The 20,899-nt window shown below is 44.0% G+C and overlaps 1 protein-coding gene across 1 annotated transcript; it reads right to left on the bottom strand.

The window, feature by feature from the left end:
• Nucleotides 1-44: 44 nt before the first annotated feature.
• Nucleotides 45-7,779, bottom strand: LOC135819845 (P-selectin-like). The gene is made up of 6 exons (XM_065333126.1): nt 7,609-7,779; nt 6,811-6,993; nt 5,189-5,362; nt 3,988-4,161; nt 3,119-3,313; nt 45-1,114 (listed from the first exon to the last, which is right to left on the bottom strand). The coding sequence occupies exons 3-6, from the start codon at nt 5,310-5,312 to the stop codon at nt 846-848; spliced, it is 762 nt and encodes a 253-aa protein (XP_065189198.1). The 5' UTR covers nt 5,313-5,362; nt 6,811-6,993; nt 7,609-7,779; the 3' UTR covers nt 45-845.
• Nucleotides 7,780-20,899: the final 13,120 nt, after the last annotated feature.

The following is a 20,899-nucleotide window of genomic DNA, read 5'->3' as shown; positions in this document are numbered from 1 at the left end:
TAGGCAACAAGCAGCGGATTTAAACTCGTGACATCCGTTAGTAGTCAGATTCGAGTTAGAATTGTGTTGTGTGTAGCATGTGAAAGTGTGTATACTCAAACAATCATCGAATGGTATCAAGCAATGTGGTTAAACGACCTTTGCGTAGTGGTGGTGACTATTCATAATACCATGTGGTTAAATCAAAGGAAAAAAGCCACATACACATTGAACGAAATGGCATGTTGACAACAATAATCAATAATACTGTATCCTTTATTGCCCTGATATAAAAAATGGAATAAACACTTGAAGGAACAAGATAATTGCCCAAAAATTGTTCTCAAAGTGCTCTGAGTAGATGCAAGAATATGCACATCCCTTTGATCAAAGCTGAATCAAAGGAGCTAGCTGAACTGCGTGGAAAGGAGCTTTCAACCCTGCGATGGGTCTAACAGATCCTTCAACCGCTGGCGTATTTAATGGCCCAAAGCATGAGGTAAGGAATTTTGAACAATGGGTACAAACATGGTGGGCATAACAAAATTCGAAGTTTGTTAACTGTGAACAAATTGGATAAAAGCAATGGAGACATTGAACGATACCAAAATAATTTTTAAAAGATGTTGATGTTCTCATGCTATCTGATAAAATAAGACTCCCAAAACGTGCATTATACGTATAAAATAGAACGCCATTGAAAGAATCATTTAGAATTTTGTGATAAGTTCACTCTGTGCCTTTTCTGCGGGTTTGGGCTTTGCACTATGTCAATAGGCTAACGTTAGGGATGAGGAAAGTGCAAAAATTGTTTGGCACGCTGTGTTCCAAACGCAAAAAAAGTGATAGAAGAGAGTAACAGGAGATTAGGTTTGCTCTACCGCTTCATACTCTGGCTCTTGGGTCGGCTCAATCGTGGTCAGGTCCATTCCATATGCTTGACTCTTGGTCAATTGGTTCCTGAAAATGGTCGGTGGCTGGCCGATGTTGTCTGTCATCGTGATTCTCTTACTCCCGCGTCGCGAGCGGAAAAGGTGAACTAGAACAAAGCTACCAGGAATTAACAAGCCAATAAAAAAGCCGATTGCTCCTGCAATGACATTAGAAGATGTTGAACATGTTGTTGTTTGTGCACCTGAGGACGAAAAAAAGGCACATAACAAGATTTGATAGTTATGAACAAAATCACAGCCTGCTGTCTACCTTAGTCGCACATTTGCGAACTTCACCATAATTTCTCCTTCTAGTCCTATACGCAATGTTCTCTTTCCCTGTTCTTGCATGACTTTATTTTGATGGAGGATGGATACGTCAACGCGATCCCGCACATAAAACTGAGAAAAAAGTAATTTAACTCGGGTGGTGAGCCAATTAAATTATGGTGAAAAAGGAGGACAAAATGTTACGAGTTATGACTAACTGTCCACCAACATAACCAGGTCTTATACAGTCAGCGAGCGCGACAAAATGGCACAAAACTGAGCCTTCCAAGTTGGAAGGTTGTTGGTTTGCGCCTTGGAGAAGTGTTGGAGCTAGGTGTCAGGTCGCCGAATGTCTCGGTACTCCTTCGTCAGTTTTGTACCATTTTGTCGCACTCGCTGACTGTATAAGATCTGGTTACGTTGGTGGACAGTTAGTCATAACTCGTAACAATTTGTCCTCCTTTTTTTCACCAAAAAGTATTTTGAAACGCTTTAAAAAATCCTCCACTCCACACTGCACCCGTTGCCAAACATTTACCAGATTAAAGCGAGGAAAGTCTTTCTTGCATAAAGAAACAGGATACCGATAAAACTGCACTAGCCAACACACTCAACAAAGTTGTTAGGCGTTTCTTTTTCAAAAGCTCATGAAGCGTTTTAGGATCAATGGGATATGTTTCCAAAGTCCAGAAACGTAGACACTAGACCGGTGCATATTCAACTGATTAGTATTCTAATGGTGAAATGGCACAATCAAGAGAACCATTATACTCTTCCTACTCAGAGTGTGTTTGTTTACTATTGTAATTTTGTATTTGTTTTTAGTGTACATCGCATGTCAAACGGGCAATCATGCCCACTGTTATGATGACGATGGAAAGGGAGAAAGGATGTAAGACTCGGGTGACAAGATTAGATAACCTGGATAGGTGGTGTGAAGAAAAACAGTGCTCACTGTTGTTGTTGTTGTTGTCGTCGTCGTCGTCGTCGTCGTCGTCGTCGTCGTCGTCGTCGTCGTCGTCGTCGTCGTCGTCGTCGTCGTCGTCGTCGTCGTCGTCGTCGTCGTCGTCGTCGTCGTCGTCGTCGTCGTCGTCGTCGTCGTCGTCGTCGTCGTCGTCGTCGTCGTCGTCGTCGTCGTCGTCGTCGTCGTCGTCGTCGTCGTCGTCGTCGTCGTCGTCGTCGTCGTCGTCGTCGTCGTCGTCGTCGTCGTCGTCGTCGTCGTCGTCGTCGTCGTCGTCGTCGTCGTCGTCGTCGTCGTCGTCGTCGTCGTCGTCGACGCGTTGTTGTTGTTGTTGTTGTTGTTGTTGTTGTTGTTGTTGTTGTTGTTGTTGTTGTTGTTGTTGTTGTTGTTGTTGTTGTCGTCGTCGTCGTCGTCGTCGTCGTCGTCGTCGTCGTCGTTGTTGTTGTTGTTGTTGTTGTTGTTCAAACAAAATGAAGAACAACAACCACAGTGAGCTTAGGAATCTCTCAGGGTAAGGATCATCTTAACATTGGCCACTAAAGTGAACTTTCAATGGACGTGTGAATTGAGTTGTGGTAGGGCAGGACAACTAGAGGGGAATACTAGACTGTGAGATCCCGAAGTACATGTATTTTTTATATGTTTTGTAGAACTACTGCTTCATATGTGGTCTACAGCAAACCCAGTGCACCACGTTCAGGGAATGCTGGCGAACAGAAATCACGTTTCGCGTGAGAATCAGACTCATTTGACCCCATACGTAGAACCGCCACAATCATCAAGGAACAAGGCGCAGAAGCATCTCCTGCACCTCCCACCGCATCAGCCCTCCTGATGCGGTGGGAGGTGAGTAGATAAGACCCACCACAAATTGTGCCGAACCATATTTTACTTTCCTATTCTAGCTCCATTTCTAACTTGTGTAAGGCTCGGTTTAGATGAAACCATTCATGACAAAAACGTAGTTATGACCTACCTGTGGTGGGTCCTCTATAGCAGGCTGGAACCGGTTGAGACCAACGTCCGTTTTTCAAGCAAGCCGTCTGTAGTAAATCCTCTGTCATGTAACCGGCAGCACATGAATATTCACGGGCGGACCCAACATCTAGGCTCCCGTTATCAATAAATCCATTGGCTGGCGCTAGCAATTTCGGGCACGTGGTTGGTTTCTCTGTGAGAGATTGACGATATTGAAAGAAAAGTAGTTTAAAACATTCAGAAGGCATGTATTGTGAAGTAAGACGTTTCAAATTCAACACAAGGGGACGAGCTGCAATTGAGAGTCCCCTTCATTGATGGATTTTGGGTAGCTGTACCAATTAGCGATTGGTGGTTTCCGCCAGTTTTTATTTCAACCTTCAAATAGATCCTTCCTGACGTCCTCCTTCTACCTGCTCTGAACTCTGACAATATTTTCAACATTCGAACACGTAATTCTGGGAACACGTTTGCCGTGTCATTTGGTTGCCTGTACGTATACCACATGTTCTGGTAATTTCAATATCTTCCTGCCGTAGTTATACTGTGGGTATGTAATACGATATTTGCCTACACCTTTGTGGGTTCATACATGACTTCATAATAGCCGGCTGGCATGGCATAAAAACATTAATGTTACGGCAACACTGGCAACATTGAGCATTGTCTCTAAGACATAGTTCCACAAACCCCTAATCAAACTTCATTTGCACCTACACTGGCATATCAGCAAACAGCAATTATTATAACCCACCACAATGCAAGACAGAAATTCATATAAAAATACCAGTCGCGACCAGCAAAATCACTGCCATTGCATTAGAAAATTTAAAACTTATTTCACTAAAGCCCAAAGAGTGAACTTACCAATACAATGAGGTGTACCATCGGACCAACTTCCCGTTTGCAAGCACACTGTTGCTGGATTACCTACAAGATTGAACCCTGCATTACATGTGAATCGTCGCACGGTGAACACCTCGTTGTTACCAGCGGATATTGCTCCGTTTGCAAGTGCAGAGAGGTCAGGGCACAACACTCCTGCAAGCAGGATGTTAAACACAATAGAACTTTTTCACATGTTCCAATTCGCAAACAAATGAGCATTTTCCATTGCGTTACGTGCAGAGGAATGCTATGGGGTGATTTTGCGTTCTGTTGATCGGTTTTGTCTAACGGATATTATAGATTTGGCAAGAAAAAATGGTGCGATGACAAACACTGTGGTCAAAGGCTGTCGTGTTTTTCGGAGAGGTGGCCTGATAATCAATGTCCAACACAACATACCTTCTACAAGTTATTCATTGGTTTGAGAGCAGGATACAATTCTAAAATTTACAGTTGTCATTATGAGCTCATTCATTCGCTTGAGGAAAAGTTTCAAACGGGAAGTCTGGAGAAAAAAATGTTTGTCAACTCTAGGTCTAGAAGAAGTAACTCTCGATTATGCCCAACGATGCTCTGATACAAAACTAGGGTGTAGTCGTTAACCAAGCAGCCACCAGTGAAAGATTAAAAAACGTTAAGAACGTACGGACGCAAGTAGCACTAGTCGTTGACCATGTTTTGTCAGCTTGACACACAATGGCTCGACTGGATCCTTGAAGTATATATCCAGCGTCACAGCCCAACACGCGGGTGGACCCAAGAGTATTCACTCCTGAATACTCTGAAGTAACGTCTTCTGTAACGTCTTCTGCATAGCTACGGGAATAATTATTATATTGTGACAGCTTCTGCCACGCCTAGGAGCTACTGACACTAATGGCAGCATTAATTTTTGTTTTACCAAGACAAGCATGTAACACAGCTTTCCTGGTATTTCCACTGTCACAACTATACACAAGAGAGATTGGAAGCTTTGTCACAACTCTGAGTTTTACGTATTACTACGATCATCAGGCCACGATGATCGTAGCAATACGTGAAACGCAGAATTGTGACAAAGCTTCAAATCTCTCTCTCTCTCTCTTGTGTACAACGCTCTGCCCTACATGGGTATTGAGCACTCTTCGGACAGTGAAGCAAACCACTTGACTATATCACAACTATAATAGGAGATACGTACGCTGGCACGTTGGTGGTGAAGTCGACCATGTTCCAGTGGGAAGACAAACAGATGCACTGCTGCCGGATACATTGTATCCCGGATTGCATGTGAAAATTGTTGCACCATTAATCTCCAAGGACATACTAGCAATAGCTCCATTAGAAGGAGCCACTTGACTTCTACACAAAACACCTACAAATCGAAGGAAATAAAATTATAGCACTTATCTTCAACAAGATCCAACTTTCAGTACTCATACAGAACATTGGTTAAGTGAAACAAGTTATGGGCCCTTTCGAGATACCCTGACTGTGTGTGACAGTGTTTTAAAACTGAGATAAAAGTCATTAACACGTCATTGAGATACGCATAGCCGTGTGGAGGTGATAGTTCGAAATCGAGCGGTGCGCCTATGCCATGAATGAACAACCAGTCATAGCTCAAATCGCAACCAAATTCAACAAACCAAATATCTACAAGTTCGCAGTGATTCTAAGCTACATGATCGACCATCTCCGAGATAGAGTGTAGGTCGAAAGAGCACTCAAACATTCACTCCATTCATTCCATGTTAGCCAAGTAAAAATATAACATATAATGTACAAACAAGGCCGGTCTGGGAAGCTCGAGGTAAAGGGCTCAATGCACGAATCAATGTACGAATGTACAGAGCAGTATACACACACAACAGAGGCGAAAGGCTGTGTTAGCTGTAACGTCAGGTTTGGCGCCATAGTGCTTTCTCTCTCCCTCTTCACGCCTGATGTGGTCTTGCGCTACTGTCGCTATCGCCATCGATGACTCGGTAACACTGCCCTGCTATCGCCTCTATTCTCACCTATTCCGTTAACCTCACAAACAACTCAATACCACTGTCCCAATACCACGTCTTCACTTCGCACGATGCACTAACGTCCACACTAGCATGAGATATATAGGCCTGCTCGTAGAGAATTCGATTGTGAATGCTGCTGTCTGATGACCGCTGAAATGCGTGAAACTTGAAGTTACAGCTAACACAGCCTTCGCCTCTGTTATGTGTGTAAAATAAAAATTATAAAATGTTGAATAACGGCCATGTAAGTGCCGTCAAATGCTCATAACAAGTCGATACCACACACCAAAAGGGGGATACATGTTTTTCCGAATATATGGGAAATGTCTAGGTCCTCTAATTTCCTAACACTTTGAAATTCTCCGTGAAGTCCAAATTTGAAATTGAAATTTGTATTTGCTCGTAGTGGACATAGTTGGACGCGCTCCCCATTATATCAAGCGAATGGCCGAGGGCCCCCTTGATGGGTGTGAGTTGCCAGTATGATGCAAGCCAGATGTGGATTGATCGAAGAAGGATAGATTTACCATCACTGTGGATAAGAGTCATACTGTAGCTCAGTTTGGTTAGAGCATTGCTCGCGAATAGCAAGGTCCCTGGTTCGAGTCCCGGTGGTGTGACTGATGATTTCTTTCTTTCTTTCATATCTGGCTTGCAAGTGTTGAGGTTCGGAGAGAAAAGAGCAGTACGTGGCATGTGGCCTCTAATTTCCTAACAATGTCTAGGTGGGCAATACTAATACTTTACACGATTTTATGATCATGCTTTGGGCCGTCGTAAAATTAATCAATTACGCAGTACTAACGAGTGCATGTTGGTGGTGTTCCAGACCATGCTCCAGTTGTTTGACACACAGTTGTTGTGGCTCCAGACAGTTGATATCCGGTGTTACAGGAGTAGGTTCTGATCGTGAAAGCATTTCGACCGCCAACAGATACGACCCCATTTACCGGAGACGGTGGATTGGCAGGACATTGCGTTGCTATGGCTGCATATTACAGTCACCAGAAGTGGCATACATACACTGTACATAGCTAAGGCGTTCATAGCTTATTAACGATCATAGATGTGATAGAGAGGGTTAGTACTTTCCTGTGCTTATAGACTATACCTGCTATGTAATGTTAATGCCACGGCTTATCCCATTTGCGGAACACTTTGAGTCGATACACACGTTTCCGATTATCTATAGTGCCGATGCATGATAGTAATAACATTGGTGACAAGTACAGTGCAAGTAACACTGTATCAGTTGAAAGCGCCGCCGAGGATTGGTGACGACGCTGGCGGCCAGAAAAGCAACGTGTGTTATAACTGAACAAACAGCGAGGAGACACCAAACCTAGGATAACAATAAGGAGAGCGGACAGGTGACTACTGCTTTTGTGTCATATTCTCCATAAATTTCAGGAGATTGATGAAGATGGACCAAGCTTTCGTATAATTCGGATTTAATTGGAAATCTACCCTTGTAAGCAGCAAGTGATAAGAGTTAAAGACCTAACAGATTCGGCCAACTGAAGCCTGAAATGAATTTATTCACGGTGTTGAAACGGAAAGTTCCAAATTCAAGCGAATCTGGATTGCTCAAATTCTCCCTTACGTTTGCATATAGGTGTTGGACCTGACCATGCACCAGTTGAGAGACAAATTGTATGCGAACTACCTTGCAGTTGATATCCAGGATTGCAGATATATTGCCTGGAGCTGAACACATCATTACTTCCTGCAATAACTGCTCCAAATGTAGGCGTAGGAACAGTCGTCGGACATTGTATACCTGTATAGAAAGAGTAAGAGACGTACAATACATCATTCATCTGAAGCTAAAAGAGTACAAAAGTAAAAAGAACAAATGGCATCCTATGCACGTTGCCCATCCTTGCATCAGTTGTTTCATGATTTACTTGTGGGTCTCAAAAGCCGTACACTGAAAAAAACGTTCTCTTTTGAAGTTGTTGTTGTTGCTGATTTTTATTTTGCTTCGCAAGGCCAAACGGGCAATGGTGCCCAATTCTATGGAAGCGCATTTTCTGAATCTGCCCTGCTGTCCTGTGAGCATGCATGTAGTGAATGTCTATCATATTTGTTATCATTGTGGATCTCACCGGGATGTAACAGGGGAATGACACACCTGGCAGCAGCAATATTACGTATTTCGGCAACTGGGTATGAACGGCCCCAATCCTTGTAGTTTCTGTTAACCACTCCCCCCCCCCACACACTCCTCCTCGGACTAAGCGACGAAACATAGAAGGCAGATAAATCGATTGTCATAATACGTACGTTGGCAAGATGGTGGGGAAGTCGACCAAGTCCCATTTGGAAGACAAACACAACATTCAATTTTCATTACTTATGCACAACCCCAGCTTATTGCAACAGCCTTCCATGGGTTAAAGTGCGACTAATGGTGCGTGTGTGTATGTGTGTGTGTTTGAGTTGATTAGCACAACGGATTTTGTAGTTATCCCTCAGGTACATCCGAAATTGTTCGAAATTTTGAAATATTTCAATAATCATCTCATCGGGGGACCGAATAACAGTAAATTGGCAATGAGTACACCAAGTTATTCATCAATACCAGTGCAAACACATGTGTGTTTTAAAAAGAGCATGCTTCCGTGATGACTGTACTTCTGCAGCGATGCTCTAACCACTGAGCTATGGTGTAGTCGTCATCCCAGCAGAGGCCGTTCAACATTTTCTTCAGACTTCGTAACTCACACTTCCTGTGAATCCACACAGGATATTATTATTATTATTCTCAATTCATGGGTGAGATGGTGTCAACCAATATTATGAATGAGGGCTACCAGCCATGGAATAAAAGAACAAGAAGGCAAAATGCACACGCAAAATATGGCAAGTTAAAATGAAAATGAAAATGAAATAAAAGTAAATCAATCCAAAACCAAAATCAAGTTGTGTTGTCACTCTACCCCTGGGCAGCTACCTGATCAGTTCTGCATCGCCCTCCGGGCCCGTGTTCAGTCATTATCTTGTTCTAAAGCTTCCATAATTATCGATGCTGACTTTAACGCTCGCCTCTTGAATAAAGTAATAGAGTGTAGTAAGTAGTGACAAATTCTAACAACAGTACTGACGGGTGCATGTTGGTGATGTTCCAGACCATGCTCCAGTTGTCTGACACACAGTTGTTGTTGCTCCAGACAGTTGATATCCAATATTGCATGAGTATGTTCTGATCGTGAAAGCATTGCGACCGCCACTAGATACGGCACCATTTACAGGAGAAGTTGGATATGCAGGACATTGAATTACTGTGCCAGCAAAGAATCGACATAAAATGTATTCAATGAGTTACTCTCGCTTATTTTAAACATTCACATTTTATGTGCTACGAAGCAAATACCGTTCTGTGTCACAAGGCCGCATCCAAGATTCATGCGACAATGCATTTCAAGTAACATCCAGTACAATAGCCCAGGTAAAGTTGGTAAATTTCGTACTACTTCGAAGTATGCACATGTACGTGTAACGGTCGTAGAGGACCACTTTCATAGTTGCTATCTTCTTCACTTTCACACTCTCATTTTACAAATACATTACACTCCCTTCGTTTTGGTAGGGATCCGAAAGAGCAAATCTCTGGTGAGAAGGCAGTATTTCCCACGTTACAGACACGTTGTCCATACCGAAGTATGCTTTCTAAATGACTTCTTATACTAGGAAGGCGTTAGAGCTGACAAAAAAAAACAATTCCCATTACTCTCCAATTTTCTCATTATACCTTTTATCATCCTTTAGGCTTGTCGCGAACATCTCACCAAGTGTTGCACGTATACGGCAAGTACAATGCATTTTCTGGATGGATCTTAAGAGGATATTGCGGGTGAATAACACAGCTCGCAGGAGCAGTTTTACTTATTTTGGCTACTGAGAATAAACGACACCACTCTTTTTTTCTTTTTTCTTTGTTTGTTTTTTTTTGTTTTTTTTTGCAGGGTTTCAAACCCGGTTCTCATTTTTACAGGCCTCTTTTAGGGGCAAATTAACACAATGGTCTAGAATGCAATAAATCATACACTGGAGAAGAAATCAGAAAAATGCATTTGTAAAATAAAGATTTTCAAACCTAAACCAATAAAATTTCAAATCAATCTTTATATAATTAAAAAGAACTCAATCAATAAGCTCAAAAAACTCAATTGAAAAGGAGAAACCAATACAAGAACAAAAAATCACCACTCCTTCTCGATGTTGTTAGTTCTTCGAGATTACCACTTCAGGGGCAGCCTACCCATAAATTTCATAATGGCATTCAATTAAAAAAAGGGCTGGAGAGGACGGCGGAGGACCAACCTGCCGGGTACACTATCTGCTGACTTGGAGGCAGCAGATGCCGGAAAGCTGAGTAGTCTGGAGAACTTGCACAGAAACAGGAAGATTACAGTGGATAGGGCCGAGTGGCGAGCTCTGTGTCAACGAGTGACAGAAAGGATCTGTAAGGGACGGATGACACTGCAATATCTGTCTTCTTCTCAGCGTACAAGTACATGTAACCTTGTATGTTTGGATGGTTGCTGATCAACCACACCATCACACCATCACACCACCACACCACCACACCACCACACCATCACTCAATGCTCTCTACTGCATTGTTCACCCACCACTGACTTTATACTTCTGCGGCTCCTTTGCCCCTTTTCTTCTGATTCGTGCTGTTTTGGTACTGATACAGTGATCGTTTGATTTTTTCCCACAGCGTGTCATTTGTTATCCTCCTGCCTTCGTTGTCCAGCACAAGCGAAGAAGTGGATCTATCGGTCGACTTCAACGCTAAAATGCTCGTAATAACAATAATAATAATTCAATTGACCGTAACTTTGGTGTCTCTCAATGAATTTGAGTGACATTTTGACCACACACTCCTGCCAATATGCTGGCACTCTGGACATGATTTAAAGTTCTTGCGCCTCACTGACAGGCTTTCCAGGCCGGAAAAACACAAAATTCCGACACATTGCCACAGTGTGCGAGTCACCCAGGAGCCAAAAGATGCATTTACAATTGTTTCACATTTTCGTGCCCATTCTGTCCGTGCGCGGGATCAAAACCTAAAACAAGTCCAGAAGCAGCCATGAGTGGTAAGGTAGGGCCCCTCAACGTGGCCCTGGAATCTGTCACAACGGAACGAATGGGCGTACTCTCACAGACTCCCACAGACCCAAGTCAATTTTTGAATTTGTTTAGGTTTGGCACGTGGTACGAGTTCGTACCTTTGATACAACATCCAGTGCCGGTACCTCCACAGCAAGCCATTTCCACAGCGCTGCACACCAAATCCAGGACACCCTGAAAAATCGGCAAAGACTACAACTCACGTTCCACTACAGCCTAGTACTGAATCCTACCTGACTTCTTGACACGACTCAAACTTGCCGAAGTCACTAAATCAACGTCAACTACAATAATCAAGCCACATATCTGCAACGTCACGATGGTGCTGGCAAAAGTCCTGCAGCCCAATACGTGGCTAAAAAACGTGATTACATAGATCTAGAGCATCGCCCCAAATCCACGCCAGTGTTGTGTTGTCACTGTACTCCTGGGCAGCTACCTGATCAGTTCTGCAGCGTCCTCCGGTCCCGTGTTCAGTCATCATCTTGTCCAAAAGCTTCCATATCATTATATTGCTGGCGACTTTAACGCTCGTCTCTCGATCAAAGTACTAGTAACCTGTGTTAGTTAGGGAGAGCCCAAATATGCTCAAAAATCAGAGCCGGAAATGAGGTGTAGTGTTAATCTTAATGTTAATTTGAATCGCAGTGAGGAGACCATTATTGGAGCTTGGAGTTGGGAAGTAAAGTTCCCTAAATGTTTAAGTGTCTGCGTTAGAGTTTGCGGACACTTAGAAAAGTTTAACCTGTGTTCAGTCATTTAAAATCTTGTTCTAAAGCTTCCATAATTGTTGATGCTGACTTTAACGCTCGCTTCTCGATTAAAAGACTACAATGTAGCACGTTGTGACACATTCTACCAACAGTACTGACGAGTGCAAGTTGGTGGTGTCCCAGACCATGCTCCAGTTGTTTGACAAACAGTTGTTGTTGATCCAGATAGTTGATATCCGGTATTGCACGAGTATGTTCTGATCGTGAAAGGATCTCGAGCACCACTAGACACAGCGCCATTTACAGGAGACGTTGGATTTGCAGGACATTGAATTTCTGTGCCAGCAAAAATCAACATAACATGTATTCGTTGAGTGAATCTCAGTTATTTAACAAGTTCACATTTATGTAAGTACTGTTCGGTGTCACAAGGCCGCATCCAAGATTCATGCGACAATGCATTTCAAGTATCATCCAGTACAATACACCAGTTGAGTTGGTAAATTTCGTGTACTTCGAAGTAGGCACATGTACGTGTAACGATCGTAAAGGAAAACCTTCATAGTTGCAATCTTCTTCACTTTTCACACTTTCATTTTTCAAATATTATATTAAACTACGTTCGTTTTGTTAGGAATCCGACAGAGCACATCTCTGGTTAGAAGGCAGTATTTCCCGTGCTATGATTAAGCGAATTGAAATAACAGAAAACAAAAATAGACTCGGATGGAGAGCGAAGGATAAATTTGTAGAAAAGAAAACGGACGAAGGGACTAGAGCGCACGTTACTATATAATTTCCACTAACACTACCAGCTACTAAACAATCAGCACATGCTATAAAATTGCACGACACTGACCGACGGTACTGACGTTCTACAACTAACTGGCTACCAGCTATAGCACGTCTTGGTTGTGCACTCCAACAGCCTTCCAACTTGGAAGGTTCTAAGTGATAATTATGATAACATAGGAGGGAAAGGTGAGCGCAACCAAGACAAGCACAAGCGGAAAGTCTCAGCTGAGAAGGACGTTGGCGGATGTACCGATACATGCAGTCGATGACGATACTGGCAAGACCATTGGGCAATACGATCAATACAGTCCTTGGCTATACGGCGAAACGATCCTCATGTGAAGCGTCTGCTTGTTACTGCTGGTTAATGTTTGTTTGTTTGTTTGAAGTTTTATTTTACATCGCAAACCAAACGGGCATTGATGCCCAATATTATGATGGCGATAGAATAAAAAGTGTAGCTCGATAAAGCTTCACTTGCGAAAATGAGAAAACAGTCAAAAGGAAGTATTTGTACCGGTAATTACAAGTCAAGTTCGAACGAAGTAACAATCAGGGAGAAATAGGAAGATGAGGACCTATGCCAGAGGGAGGTGCTATTCGGCCATATTAACCGTAGAAAAACACTTTCAGCAATCTTTTAAACGGGGTTGGACGACGAGCGGACGTGAGTTCCTGCGGCAGGGTGTTCCAAAGCTTCACGGCGGAAACCAATGGTCGGCTGCCGCCAGATGTTCGCCGAGTTAGCGGAACAACGTATTTGCAATTGTCATTGCCACGGGTGTTACTGGGAGGTTGGAGGGCTACTCTATCTTTCAGAAGAGGGCTGATGCTGCTGGTGTGGACACGGTGCATAAGGAAACGGAGTTTGCATTTGGCACGTTCAATTACAGGGGTCAGGGAAAGGCGAGTGTATATAGGAGTGGTATGGGACGGGAAGGGCAGATTGGCTACGCAGCGAACACATCGCTTGTCGAGGACAGTGAGCTGGTGCCGCTGCTAAGCCGTGAGGGCAGAGAAGAACGCGTTTGATCCATAAAGCATGTCAGGAAGTATAAGGGCAGAATAGAAGAGGAGCGACTGGCGTTCAGATAGCGACGGGCGGATGGTTCTCAGGGTGGTTAGCTTCTGGGAAGTTTTACGTACTATGCTGGAGACCTGCGCGTCCCACCGAAGACAGGAATCGATCTGTAGGCCCAGAAAGCGAGCAGTGGTGGTCTGGGTAAGAGGCGTCCCGTTGCAGTTAACGTTGAGTTCCAGGGTACTACGGCGTGATGCCTCAATGGCTAAGACCTGCGTCTTGTCAGGGTTTAAAACCAGGCCTTTCCCGTGTAGGTAGTCAGCCAAGTTTGACACAGCAACTGATAAGACTTGATTTAGGGTTGCTACGGATCTGCTTGCCGTGTCGAGAAGGATGTCATCCGCAAACAGCTGGGAGTGTGCTGGGCTGGTGACGCTATGGACGTCCATGGTATATAGTGAAAACAGCAAAGGACCCAGTACACTACCCTGAGGGACTCCACACTCGCATGCAGTTAGGCCCGAGCACTGCCCACTCGCCAGAACTACTCTCTGCCGACGGTCCGTGAAGTAGCTCGCAAACCAACGCAAAACAGTCGAAGATACACCCAAAGCAAACAAATCTTGGATCATGAGCTGGTGCCGTACTTTATCGAATGCCTTGCTCATGTCCACTAGTACTGCGCATTGTCCATCTAAAGTGTCATAGTCGAAGCACAGTGCTGTCATACTGAGGATTTGGTTTTGCATGCATCTCAAAACAAAAAATTGTGTTGAAAGTTGCTTTGCGTCCTTGAATCGTGGTTTAGCTGTTTTGTCCAATGGTTTTGCCAGGAAACACGAAACTCGGAGTGGCAAAATCTGTACAGGCACGTTGGCCATACCGAAGTATTTCTTCATAATGACGTCTTATACTAGGAAGGCGTTAGAGCTGAACAAAACATTCCCATTACTCTCCAATTTTCTCATTATAGCTTTTATCATCCTTTAGGCTTTTCGCGAACATCTGACCAAGTGTTACATGTATAGGGCAAGCACGATGCATTTTTCTGGATGGATGTTAAAGGGGTATAGCGGGTGAATGGTACCAGGGTGCCTGAAGCTGGCGAGATCAAGCTCCTCGGTGTTTTGTTTATTATTAGCGCGAGCTCCGGTGTAGGGAGCAAACCCTTTCTTACAAATCATCGCCGAAGTCGCAACCACTACTTCGTATTATTATTATTATTATTATTATTATTTTGTTTTACATCGGAAGCTCAACAGTGCAGCTGCACAAATATGAAGAGGCCGATGGGACAAAAAAAATAAAAAAATAAACAGTGTATAATATACATGTACATGTACATCAGTGTAAATGTTCAAATGTTTAGAAGAAAAGGGGGATGAGTGGTGAACATAAAGAGAAAAGAAGAAAAACGTATGCTGAATGAACCTGGGCAATATATACATGTAGCTGATGAATGACTAAACGTTGCCAACGTTGTCAAACAAAATTGCACGATATCGTTCAAACCAAACTGGATCATCCAATAAGCGCTTAAAACCACGATCGAACTGAGAGGCAAACACAGAGGATTTCAAGTCATTAGGTAGAGCATTAAAAAACAGAGCAGCACGAAGCACAAAGGATTTTTGACCGAGTGTTGTTCTGCATTTTTAAATAAGGGATATCATGTGTGTCGCGATTACGCGTGCTCCGGGTAGATTGCGGGGCTGGAAATAACGATGTAAATACAGACAAAGGGCGAAGAATATGATTAATGAAAATGAACTTCCCAGTTGACACCAGAAAATAGTAGTCCAGGGGCTTAACATCAAGGTTTTTCAGAAGACCAGAAATACTGTCCCGGCTCGAAGCCCCACAAGCCGCTCGGATAGCTCTATTGTACACGCTTACTAGACGATTGTGATCCTTCGCAGTAATGAGTGTGACGAAGGAACAGATGCAGTACAGAATGTCAGGAAGAACGACAGACAGGATGTACTGGCGGCGTGCAAGTTTGCTCAGTTGCCGGAAGGTGCGACGTAAGACACCCACCTTCTGGGATACTTTTCTAACAATTACATCGATATGCTTGGTCCATAACAGGCAGTTGTCAACTTGGATACCAAGGAGACGAGTTTCGGTCACAAAATTAAGTGGCTCACCTTGAAGGCTAATGACACTTGGGTGCGTCGTGGGGTTTCGGCCGGGGGAAATGATTATAACACCTGACTTTTTAACATTGATCATCATGTGGAGCGTTTGTAGCTCGCCACATAGTACATTCAAGCAGGGAATGACGGAGGCAATACACAGTTTGAGTGAGGGGGCACTTCGGTAGAGGGTCATATCATCTGCGAACATGGGAAGGGAACAGGTGAAGGAATCCGCTATGGTAGGGAGGTGGCTTATCTCGACATTAAAGAGTACAGGACCCAGAACAGTACCTTGCGGGACTCCACGCGAAACTGGGAGGACTCTGGATGTAGCATGTGGCGGAGTGACTTTCTGCCGACGATCACACAGGTATGAGGCGAACCATGCTAGTGCTGTCCCTTCGACATCACGCTGCGATTCTCGGCCCACATACGCCAGGTTGCCACCAGGGCCTTCCAACGCCTCCACTCTCTCCGGAAGGTGGCGCCACTTCTGACAGCACCTGGCCGTATTGCTGTTTACAACGGCTTCATACGGCCAATCATGGAGTAATGCTGCCTGGTCTTCCGCAGGGTGGCGACAGAGCTCTCTGCCATTGAAGAAAATGTTGATTCACCTCCACCGTTAAACTGCGCTCTTTAGCCGACTAGACCCTCCTGCACACAACCATCACCATTGCGAGGACACTTCCGTAGACGATATTGATAAACTCCTTCAGACAGCTGTTTCGTCATACATAGCTCATCAGTGAAGGTAGATGTTGAATGATTAAAACTATAGACCAAACTGCTATTATATAGGGGGTTTCCACATACAAAACTGGCATAGCTGAGGTGATAACGCGGGAAAAAGAAAAGTGTGAAGTACTGTTGACGCGCATTGGACATGCATGCAGCGTTGCAGTGTCGGAAATTCGGCACGGAAAATCAATCACTAGTCAATGCAGAAGTAACTTGCCAGAATCAGAGTACTATGTAGCTAGTGAGAGTCTGTGTACTAGTATTGCAGTTGTCCGAGTGCCGGCATGAAGGCCTGCGAACGCACCTCACGACTCGCCGACGTCGACAGCCACAGAAGCCCCTGGGGTATGACACTGTACTGCTCGCCCGTCGCGCCAAGACGCTTGGCAGTCACTAGGCTTCATGCCACCGATGTTGTCCGCAAGCTACCTTGTTATCTGCCCATCACCCACTGCCGCTGACACGCTGGGAGGCCCACGGCATTCGCCCAGTATATCGTCGTCAGAGCTGTGTCGACGGTACAATAACGCTGGTAGAAACAAACAGTTGGTCGTATGGTATTGTGTCCTCCGGATTGTCCCTTGACTCGTCTTGTCCCTCTTCTTGCTCTGACGCTAACGGCGCACGTATCATTATTACAGGGTGCGACAGAGCTTTTTATTTTATTTTTTACTAAGGCCACAGCAGCGGTGCAGCATCGCAGGCATGAATCGTGGACGTGGTGACGGGGTCTGATGTGCTCCACCGACCTAGGGTCTCGGTTTCACTGCACAGCAAACGCGTCGAAAGAAAGCTCTCGGCCATTGAAGAAAATGTTGAGTCACCTTCGCCTTCTGTGTTCACAGTCCCATACTCCCCTTGGAGTAGTCTGCACGGCGCTGCTGCTGCTGTTGCTGTTGTTGTTGTTGTTGTTGTTGTTGTTGTTGTTGTTGTTGTTGTTGTTGTTGTTGTTGTTGTTGTTGTTGTTGTTGTTGTTGTTGTTGTTGTTGTTGTTGTTGTTGTTGTTGTTGTTGTTGTTGTTGTTGTTGTTGCTGTTGTTGCTGTTGGTGCTGTTGTTGCTGCTGTTGTTGTTGTTGTTGTTGTTGTTGTTGTTGTTGTTGTTGTTGTTGTTGTTGTTGTTGTTGTTGTTGTTGTTGTTGTTGTTGTTGTTGTTGTTGTTGTTGTTGTTGTTGTTGTTGTTGTTGCTGTTGCTGCTGCTGCTGCTACAGCAGCTACTGCTGTGGCTGTAGTTACAGCCCCTCTCGTTGTCAGGAAATGTTTGCTTGTGCTACTTCTCATCCAGTTGACTTCTTATTATGACTTTGTACGTTATAATTTTGTTGAGCTCCGGTTTTCCCCTTCATTCTAACTCAAGTGCAGTTTAGCGTGTATTGGCTTGTGATTTCCTTTCTTCTGTTTGCTTGGCATTTTATCGCTCCACAGGTACCCTCAGTCTCAGGTGTTCTCACATTTGTGCAATTGTTGATTTTAGTCCTGAATTGTCCTCCCTGTTGCTTTGCTACCGTCCTCCTCCTTCCTCCACCTTTTTTTTTCTTAATTGGCCTCATTATGGCATTCGCTTCCATGTAATTGGGCTTGTAGCCCGTGTGTACTTGCGAATTCAAATAAAAATATACATACATACATACATACATACATACATACCTCCACCATTACACTGCGCTCTTTAGCCGACTAGACCCTCCTGCACACAACCATCACCATTGCGAGGACACTTCCGTAGACGATAATTATTGATAAACTCCTTCAGACAGCTGTTTTGCTAATACATAGCTCATCAGTGAAGGTAGATGTTGAATGATTAAAAATATAGACCAAACTGCTATTATATAGGGGGTTTTCACATACACAACTGGCATAGCTGAGATGATAACGCAGGAAAAAGAAAAGTGTGAAGTACTGTTGACGCGCATTGGACATGCATGTAGCTTTTCTTTTATCAATATCGCCTACGGAAGTGTCCTCGCAATGGTGATGGTTGTGTACAGGAGAGTCTAGTCGGCTAAAGAGCGCAGTTTAATGGTGGAGGTGACTCAACATTTTTTTCAATGGCCGAGAGCTCTGTCAAACCCTGTAATAGAGATTTTAGCAACACATTTATCCATCGACGTGCTGGTCTTGACCTGCGTTGGTAATGTTGCCCAAAACACATAGCCAGCAAAGATCGGGGATCTAGTGAATAGGGTGGAGGCAGCGCCTGGGAGACCGAATGAGTTCCGGGTATTCCGTGTTTCGGAGAACCAAGTATAAGCCTGTATATGCAAGGGTATTTTATTCAGTAATATTTTATGTATGAGAACACAGAGGTGATACTTATGTCGAGTGGAAAGGGGACTGATCTTGGCAATTTCGTAAAGGCTAGCGGAGGGAAAGCGACGATCTTTGCTAAAATGGTTTTAAGGACCATGCAGTTACGGGTTTCTAGCTTGTTCAATACAGTAGTAGTTATGCCAGACAAAGCAGTAGCGTACAAACCTTACTTGTGCATATTGGCGCTGTGGTTGACCAAATCCAGCTTGCCAAGCACACTGTTGCACTGCTTCCTGTCATTTGATAGCCGTCGTTGCATGCGAATATAGTCACGCCATATGGTGACGAGGAGCTGCTAACAATTGAGCCATTCGTTGGAGGGGTAGGCACTGTACATGATCTTACTGCAAATCAACCAACCACAAAATGCCATTGCAAGAATGAAGCCATGGATTGCTCAAGATATCAAGAGATCACCCAACTGTCCGTTTTGATAATTTGACTCACATTCTTGAATTTATACAAAAAGAGAAAGACCAAGGAAATACAAGTTACGCTTGGCTCTCCATCTGAGTAAATTCTTGAATGTGAACAAAAACCCATTTCTGGGTCTACAAATGAGCGGCGGAACGTACACGAACAAACTGTACGTGTGTATTATAAATTTGGCTGAGAACTTTGTAAATGTCCATCCAGCCAACATCAACTTACCTAAGAAAACCTCCTGACGCCACAAATTCACATCTTGAAAGCAGTCCATTTACAAACCGTGATTGCACAGCCAGCCACATTCCCAATTACATAGAGCAGTACACCGGAAGATAGTAGAACATCTATTCTAGCACTGCGGACATCACCCTCCATTGCCCTTTTTGGGTTTTTGTCCAGAACGAAATGTTCCACTGCATCATGCTGATATGTCCGAACTCATACCTGCGCACTAAAGCTGGCTTGTGACCAATTTTACCCGCAGTTTGCACTCCACCGCTGCTGCCAATGCTGCAGAACATGCTGATTGTTGGCTCCAGGAAGGACCAGATCTCATAATTTCTAGCTAGTCGCATGTCAAGGACATCTGCGGGGTTGCGAAGTTCATAGCAGTATATTCGCAAGTTGACCTTGTAAACACAGCTTGACACACATTTCACATCTCACATTTCCGTTTAAGTTGATGATTATGATGTTAGAAAAGTACTCAGTACTGTCAAGAGAGTAAAGTTTTGTTTTAGCAGATCACTTTTATTTTAACTCTCGTTGTCCTTCTCTAAAAGCACGATCACATGATATTTAGCTAGTTATCTTGTAAACGTCGAATAGCTCAAATACCACTCAGATATGCTACGCACCGACACATTTAGGTAGAGGTGTGGTTGTGGTGGCATTAACGCATGTGACATTGATGCTGCCAGATATCAGGTATCCACTGTTGCATGATGCCGTGTATACAGGAGCAGTACCCGTGATGGTACCATTAGCTAGTGTTGGCGCAGGGCAATTGTATGCTGGAGGTGAAAACGCACACAAACAGTACATAAGAGCGCTCGTATTAAGATACTCACATAACTACACAATTCGTAACTGACGCGTACGTATCACCATAGAAGGCTCTTGGCTTTGGGGCATTGATTGGAAAGGAGATACAGTGAGACCTCGTTTATCCGGATCCCTCGCACTCCGAAATAAAATCGTTGGGTGTACTTGTATTTTGTATTGTTTTTTACTTGAGCATTCCCAACAGACCCTAAGGTCTTCTTACAGGGTGCCCATGATGCATGGATTTGTTATGTTCCCGGAGAAATGAATTGTGGATATGATTTTGTGCGAAGGGATTCGGGAAGCGCATTAAAGCGGTCAGCACCAAGGAATGAAATAGATTTGTATCAAGCTTAATCTTGCACAATGGGTAAAGAAAGAAGGGAGTTTTTGACTTGGCCGCGGGTGATTCTATCTGTGTGAGCACAGTCACGGCGAAGGAAGAACATGTCAGAGAGGAGTGAACTGCAGATATTGTGGATGCAACGGAAAACGAAGGTTATGGACTTAGTATGATATCTTTTGTCTAAGCTAATCATGTGGTCATCGTACCCA

This window comes from Sycon ciliatum, chromosome 6 (assembly GCF_964019385.1).
Source record: "Sycon ciliatum chromosome 6, ocSycCili1.1, whole genome shotgun sequence".
NCBI classification, from domain to species: Eukaryota; Metazoa; Porifera; class Calcarea; order Leucosolenida; family Sycettidae; genus Sycon; species Sycon ciliatum.
This window is presented reverse-complemented; position numbering and strand designations above follow the sequence as displayed.

What these genes read in the sequence shown, in the direction of transcription:
- LOC135819845 (XM_065333126.1), bottom strand. Translation starts at nt 5,312, where the DNA reads ATGTCCTTGGAGATTAATGGTGCAACAATTTTCACATGCAATCCGGGA. An exon ending in TTCACCACCAACGTGCCAGC is followed by an intron (nt 4,162 to 5,188) that starts GTACGTATCTCC and finishes TCCTGCTTGCAG; the next exon opens with GAGTGTTGTGCCCTGACCTC. An exon ending in CTATAGAGGACCCACCACAG is followed by an intron (nt 1,115 to 3,118) that starts GTAGGTCATAAC and finishes TTTCGTCCTCAG; the next exon opens with GTGCACAAACAACAACATGT.